This window comes from Apus apus, chromosome 6 (genome assembly GCF_020740795.1).
Source record: "Apus apus isolate bApuApu2 chromosome 6, bApuApu2.pri.cur, whole genome shotgun sequence".
Taxonomy (NCBI): domain Eukaryota; kingdom Metazoa; phylum Chordata; class Aves; order Apodiformes; family Apodidae; genus Apus; species Apus apus.
In genome coordinates, this window is record NC_067287.1 from 36,343,559 (window position 1) to 36,351,437 (window position 7,879).

A 7,879-nucleotide genomic window follows, 5' to 3' on the forward strand; every position below is an offset into this window, starting at 1 on the left:
GAGGAGGACTTAGAGCCACGTAGGGAACTCAACAGAAAGTTACTTGAGCAGGCCTTCAACATCCAGCTCTGGGTGTCAGCAGGGAACCTGGACTTCCAGATTTGGGGGCCACGTAAACGTATCATCCATACTCTGCAGGTACAGCACTAATTTGTCTTTTGCTGCAGAGGAGAAGGAGACCATCTATCAACCTATTCACCTGGACTGTTTACATGTATTTTAAATCTTTGCTTACATAAAACTACAATAAAGTACTTGAGAAGAGAGCATCTGCCAGCACGCACACAGCGTTCTGCTAAAGGCAGATACATACCGTGAGGAACATGTAGGATCATCAGTTAGCTATGACAGGCTATTTACTGTGATTTATCTTTCAGGATCATCTCATTCACAAGGAAAACTGAGTGTCAGCCCCATCTATAACCTATACATACAGCCTAGATACTTGAAAATGGTAATAGGTTAAAGGATGCAGTAGACGACTCTCCAACACAAGCCAAATATTTAACCTGAAACCTTTTGGAATAGAACCTGAAAATATCAGTAGCTCAGCCAGAACTCCTACTAACACGGATTGCCAGGGGCTAATGAACATAGAAAACTCTCTACCTAGCACATAATTTTCCTGTTGCTGGGAGAGCACTGCTCAGTCATTTCGGTACAGATCCAAGAAATTTGCTTCTTATGGTTTTGTCTCTGTTTGAGCCAGACACAAATTAAGAGCTAAATTAAGAGTTGTGGTTCAAAATAATTCAATGGAACGCGAGAACAAAGGTCAAAACTCAGATCTCTACCCTGCAGGTGCACAACCTGAGCACGCAGCTAAAGAGGGCCCATCCAGCTTCTGGGAATGGCTACCAACAAAACCGGGAGCAAAACATTTGGGGTCGGACCCACATACCCCCCCCCTCCCACCTCCACTAACAATCCCTGTCCAGTCAGAACGACATGCCCTGGGCTTCCCTAGAGCAGCAGAGCAACAGTAGATCAGTCTCCAGTTGCTCCCCTAGAAACTAAACCATCCTGAAACACAACACAGCCACTTGCTCCCCTTACAATGACTGGTCGACCCACCAGGAGCCACCAAATTAATTCCTGGGAAATATTTTGAACAGCCATTCCCCTCCCTGGTGATTTAGTCTCCACATGCCAGATTCAAGGTTTGGCCCAAAACCTTAAGCAAACCAATGTAACTGCTGCCATAAAAGCTGGCAACCTCTCATCAGTACCTTCCATGCTTCAGACAGAACAAACTGCCTCTCTGCAAAACATTCTTATGCCTACAAAAAGTAAATCAATTACAAGAAATTTAAGCAGCTCCTTGGCTTAGGAAACCCGGGCAGAGCCCCTAATTCTTCCACAGTAGCACACGATTAACACAGAGCAGCAGTGATGAAAGCAGTTGAAACACCTGTGAGAGACCAAAAAACACATCTAAAAGAACAAGGTATTCACCAAGGCTACAGATACATGTGTGTGGCAAGAGCTAATGAAGCTTAAAACCCATTAAAATCATTAACACAATGAACATGAAAACATGGAACATGGTGAACTATTTTTGCATTACTTCACCCCACATCTTTTTATTCCCCCATTTGATTCTGGTTTTTAGCCTGGATTATAAAGAAGATTTAACACGGGGAGATTTTTTTTTTCCCCCTTCCAATGAACCCTTCCCATTAATAAAAAGGAAACAAAGAAAATGAAGAAAGTGAGTAGTAAAACTTTTACAACATAATAAAAAATATCAGAATCCCAGTGCAGCAGGATTGGAACTGTCTAAAGATGCTGAATTACGAGCAGTTGTCATATAAAGTTCAGTCCAGAGTATCAGCAATCATATTCTCTAGCAACGTGTATATAATTGGGAGATGTTCATAATAACCCTCAGTTTTAAAGGCTCATAAAAACTGCATTTTGCTCATCATTTGCAGGAGGCAAGAAGAATCCTTAAAGTAACATCTTTTTCTCAGTAAGGAAGACTCCGAAGGCAACACACTGTGTGTTTTAAAGCAAGCAAGCCCAAAAAGCTCTCCTTTCCTTTCACAGATTTTGGTGGGGTGTTATACAAATGCTCAATTAAAAGATAAGCCACACATCTACGGTCCACACACAAGAAAGAAAGTCATTATCACACAGAGAGGAGCCCTCTGAAAGCACATGGGAAGCCAAGCATATTACACTCTCTCTGGAAACAACTACAGAGTTACTTTAAGGTAAATATCTTGATGCAACGTTGTAACTAACAGTAAAACAAACCGGGCACTCAGACACAACAGCAAAAAAAAAGGATGTTGGTTTTACCAAACACTTGTAAACTACATTTAGCCACCACCAAAACACAGCATGAAAATAATTATCCAAACATTAGGAGCACTTGACACACTGGGGAGACTCCTAAATGTCTCTACGTCTTCCAAATTTCTCCCTTGACAATGTAAACCAAAACCTTCTCAGTTTGTTAGAGAACTGACTACCAAGTGCCATAAACTTCCAGTTCCCCCAGCCACCCTTGGACTTGCTACAGCTGAGGTCATGAAGAGGATTCTGAAGTTTCTATATGGAATAGTACAACACAACCTGCCACCAAACCCAAATGTTTTAACTTGCTGCTTTTGCCAGAGTAAAGCCTTTTCGTAAATAAAAAGTGTTTGTTTTCAAATAAAGCTACTCCAGGCTGTTCTGGGAAGCAGAGCAAGGAATAATAACACCAGCAACAATAACTTCCATTTGGATTGGGAAACCTGACGAAACAAACCCAGCCCTTGTCAAGCCTAGTGTTTTCCTACCTGGAACAGGTAAGGACCAGCTCTCAAATGCCACCTGGGGATAGTTCAGACTAGTCATCCCGTTCATGTTTAGATGAGACACCAGAATAAACAAGACAAAGAAAACAACAACAAAAAAAACCCCAAACCCCAACAGCAAACAATCTTCCCTGTCCTTTGCTGTTAGCAGCAACGCCTACAGCAGCAGTTCAGACCCGAGGACCAGACTACCCCGAGTGCGGTGCCAGAGAGAAGCAGGTTTAAAAGAGACTTACTGCTTGCCATGTGACGGGGGGAGGTGTGCTGCCCATTGGGTGTGCTGGAGGTGAGGTCAATGGCCATGCCGACGTGCTCCCTTTCGGGCGAAAGCTCATTGTCACCTGCTCCCACAAAACAAGTCCCCCCGTAAGTTTCCATCATCCCCTTCGTTCCACAGCACAACAGTTCAGAACCCTCTCCCCTGCCCTCCCCTCCTTTACCAGCCGGGTCTTCCAGAGCCTGGAAAACTAACCCCTCCGTGGCCACCAGGAAGCGTTTGCCTGCCTGAATGTAGAAGCCTCCTCAAACCTACACTGCACACACCTGTGACCAATCTGCCCCAGCTGCTCTGGCTCGAGAGAAATTAGGATGACTTTGCCATTTGCAGACACTGAGAACTGGGGCTGGGCACAAGGCTGAAGTTGCACTTGACCATACAGACACCCCCCCCCGGACCCCCCCCAAAAAAAACCCACTCCCAGTTAACTGACAGTTAAACAAAGCACATAACTGATACGTTTTGCCCTGACACAGAAAACAGGCAAAATGGGTAGGGAGAGGCGTAAAAAGTTTTTGGCTGCCATTTGAATTTCTGAAGATGAACTCTCTCTCCTTTGCAAAGTTCATTCATCCTCAGCAAATATTTAAACCTACAGCTCCTCACCCATCCCCGGGCATTTTTCAGTCCTACACAAAGTTTGTGTTTCAATGCTATTAACTCAGCATCACCTCAAAGCAAAGACCAGACACGGGAAAGCAAAAGTTTCAGGCATCTGCGTGATAGGAAGGACAGTGGGGAAAGGAAAGTAATTCAGAATAATCGAATGAAATGACTACTTACATGTTATATATCCATCAGCAACCTCTGCTTCCATAGTCAAAGTGCAGTGCTGCAAGGCAGAAAAGTACACCCTCAAAGACGCCTGTCAGAATCAGCCATTAAATGATTAAACTTACTTAAAGCCCTAAGTAGTTGCCCATTTTACTGCTGTTGCAACCATTGCCTAGAGAAACACACAAGTGTTCTTTCTGCATGTGCTCATTTGCAAATTATGGGAGTAGAGAAATTGAGCTTCCTCCTGGGCAGGCAGCACTGGAATCATCTTGATCTGACCATACCCCTCTCCATCCCCTGGTCATATTTTACCTGATCTGAGAGGTTTTTTTGCCACGACTATCCACTTGTCTTGCGCAAGCCAGGATGGCAATGCTTTATCAACTATCAGCTCTTGCAGCCAGAAAAGACTTGGAGAAGATGGAAACTATCAACAATTGCTCTTTCCACCCGCACTCCAAGAGACTCCATCCCGAGCTAAACCAAAAGAAAACCCTCCCATCTCAGTTCCCATTCCAGAGCCTTATTACAGCTCTTCCTCTCACACCACCATATGCGCACACACACACACACCTGTACACACACCTGTTCACTGTAACCCTATTTATCTGCCACAGCATGGGGCCCAACGTCACACTTAATACTCCCAGATCAGGCATTTTGTGGCTTGAAGCAATCTTAAAGTTTCTGGAAGCACTTTGCTGACACAGAACAAGCTATTACTTTCCAGAAACCCAAGTAACTGTATAGAATGACACCCCCTAGCTATCATTTGATATATATTGAGGGGGGGGGGGGGAAAGAAAAGAAAAAAAAAAGAGAAAAAGATCAATAATCATAACTATGTTCTTTTAAGTGGAAAAGTTAAGAATCTGACATGACCAGAGGAGAATTTTATTTCCTCTCTCCCTCCACGGCCTCTTTTTTGCCTTTAGTTTCAAAACTCTCACTGCACCAGGCAGCTAAATTATTCACAATGAGCCATTTCTGTATTGATCGCCAAGTATATTTAGCCCTGGCTCCTGGAATTTCTCCATTACTTACTGGAAAACAGGCAGCTTCACTTCTTGTCTCCAAAACCACTTCCCTCCCCCTCCTCTAACCCGCTTTCCTCCCACCCCTGCCTTTCCCCCAATAAATAAATACTTTTCTCTGTGCTCTTCTTTGGTATAAAGCAGATCAAATTCCCAAGGCATTCAGCACATAACACTTAAATTTCAACCTGCCCAGCTGCTACCAAACTCTCTTCCATTACTGATTTCCACACGACTCCTACAAAGAAATCTCAAAAAAAAAAAAACCAACACAAAACAAAGAAAGTTTTCCAAGCAGGTAAGCTGCTTCCTCAAGCCCTTCAAAATTACCTGATCTTCCCCCTAGTCCAGGTAGGCAGGCACACACTGAGAAAAGGAAAGAAACATCAGAAGCAACAGGGAAAGATCATCCCAGCCAATGAAGTGGAAGGAAAGAAAGGGGAGGAAGGGAGGAGGAAGAGAAAGAAAGACAAAAAGAAAACACAGAAACCTCCAAAACCGAAATTAAAACGAGGTTCGATGATTATTTATTTCCTCGAGGGGGGGGGGAGGAGGAGGAAGAGGAGAGGGAAAAGGAAAAAGTTTCATCACCATTTTTTAGGCTGGTGATGGCAAATCCCAGCTGCTCAGCCTCCCCCTTCACCACGAAAGGAGAGAGAGAGAAGAGTTTTGCTCGGGCTGAAGATCCAGCAAGACGGGGAAAGTTTTTAAGAAAATAATTTTTGAAAGAAAGGGAGAGAGAGGGGAAAGGAGGGAGGGGGGAGGGAACGAAATCCGCCCCCAGCACTTACAGGTGGGGCAGCCGGGGATGAGCCGGCGGGGAAACTCGCTCAGGAATGGCACATACTTTTAAAGGAAGATGAAGAACACACAGACACACAAAAAAAAAAAAGAAGAAGAAAGAGGGAGAGGGAGGGAGGGAGGTCAGCCGGTGCTACAGCAATGCGATTAACCAGCGGGGAGAGAGAGGGAGAGAGAGAGAGAGAGAGAGAAAACTTGATCCACCGGTTCCTTTCGAATCGGCACGATAACCGGGGGGAGAGGAGGGGATGCGGGGAAGGATGGGGGTGCGGGGAAGGGGAGGGTTGGGGTGCCGGTCAGACCCACTCACACCCCAGCTCAGGAAGCTTTAGGCCAACTTCCCCGGAGCGGCGACACCGGGGGTTCCGCGCCTCATCCCTCTCCCCGCCCATCGCTACAACCTGTCAAAGTCATGGAAGTCCTGCCTCATTTATTTTTTTTTTTTTTTTAATTATCATTTATTTATTTATTTGTTGTTGCTGTTGCCGTTGGATTGGATCGGACCCCTTTTCCAGACACACAGACCCCCCAGACAGACAGACAGACAGGTCAGGCCGCACCCCCCCCCCCCCCCCCCCCCCCGGGGCCCCGCAGGTGGCGGCGGGCGCTGAGGAACGGACCGGCCGAGACCCCCCCCCCCCCCCCCCTTCCCCGGCACAACGACCACCCCCACACACACACCCCCATCTCCCACCCGAACCCCCTCGGAATGCCTGTTTGCTGGGTGGGTTTTCTCTATGTTTAAAAAAAAAAATATGTTGGTATTATATGATTATTTTGGCTGGCAGCAACAAGTCAGCGGAGCCCCCCGCCGTGCGGGAGATGCTGCGGGGAGAGGGGCTTGGGGGGGCTGAGGTTGGGGGGGGGGGAGGGGGGCACACCCCCACATACACCCCCCCTCCCCCCTTAAAACGTTCCCCCCAACATCCCGCACACCCCGCACACAACACACACCGGACGGAGCTGTCCTTCCCCACCGGCGACAGGAAAAGAAGCGGAGTGAAGGGGGGAAAAAAAAAGGGGGGGGTTGGAGTCTGGGGTGGGAAGGAAGCAAGGAAGGAGGGAGGAAGGGATGGGGGGGGGGGAGAAGAAGAAGAAAAGAAAAAAATAAAAAGAAAGGGGAAAAGAAAGAAAAAGAAGCCAGGCGCAGATTTTTTACCTCAGCCGCGCAGGCAGGGAATCAGTTCCATCACCCTTTTGTTTGTGTGTTTTTTATTAGTGTCGGCTCGCCGTGCCCGGGTGGAGGTGTGTGTTTGTGCACGGCCGGGCGGGCTATGGGAAGTGTGGCAGTGGAGCTGGAGCTAAGGGTAATCCTGCTTTTACTTCCTCCATCTTCCAGCGAGCAGGGTTAGCCTGGGACAGCTGGTCAAACCCCGAGAAACCGATCCGGCGGCGGCGGTGCCCGCACTTCACTCACACTCGCCCTCACACTCACACGCGCGCACACGCGGGGACGCGCTGCCTCGCACACGCACACGCTGGAAAGGGGGGGGGGGTGTGTGTGTGTTGGGGGGGGGGGGGGGGGCGAGTTGCGGGGTTGCGTGTGGCGGGGAATGAAAAAGGGGAGGGTTGAAAGGAGGGGGAAAGGCACGACGAGGGTTGCGTGGGTGGGTGGGTGGGTGGGCGAAGGGGGCGCGCAGGGGGGGGGGGGGGGGGGGCGGGTGCCCGCGGCCGGCAGGGCTGCTCAGCGCGCTCGGCAATCGATTACAGGACAAGTGCTGCTGCTGCTGCTGCCGCCGGGTGCGGATGGACACGCACACACACACACACACACACACACATCGCCTCCCCCCCCCCGCATTCCAACCAGCCCCGCAACGGGAGGGGGGGAATCGGGGCTGCCCCCCCCCCCCCCCCCTCCCTTTGGTGTTTGGGTTTTTTATTCCCCTCCCCACCCACCAACCCGAGGCGCTGGGCCGCCGCCGGGGGGGAAGGAGTCATGATTCAGCAGTTCTATTTTTACCCGCCAGGCGGGTGCGGGTTCCGCCGAGCCCCCCGCAAGCCCGTCCCGCAGCCCCTCACCCCGCGTCCGGGCTGGGCGCGCTGGGGGATCGCCCGGCTGGGCTGGAAGGAAGGCCCCGGGGAAAAGGGGTTCCGAGCCCCGCCGGGCTCGTCAGCTCATCAGCAGGGTGAGAAATAAACCATGAGGGGATTTCTTCCTCTTTTTTTTTTTTGGAAGCGAG

The 7,879-nt window shown here is 49.0% G+C and overlaps 1 protein-coding gene across 1 annotated transcript in view; it reads right to left on the bottom strand.

Annotated features, from left to right (window-relative positions):
• The window catches only part of IKZF2 (IKAROS family zinc finger 2), a 111,003-nt gene extending 104,108 nt beyond the window's left edge, over nucleotides 1-6,895 (bottom strand). Inside the window, exons 1-3 of the mRNA XM_051623172.1 lie at nucleotides 6,856-6,895; nucleotides 3,868-3,916; nucleotides 3,044-3,148 (exon numbers count right to left, since the gene is read on the bottom strand). Coding sequence (XP_051479132.1) covers nucleotides 3,044-3,148; nucleotides 3,868-3,901 — 139 coding nt within the window. The 5' untranslated portion in view covers nucleotides 3,902-3,916; nucleotides 6,856-6,895. The remainder of the gene's footprint in view (nucleotides 1-3,043; nucleotides 3,149-3,867; nucleotides 3,917-6,855) is intronic.
• Nucleotides 6,896-7,879: the final 984 nt, after the last annotated feature.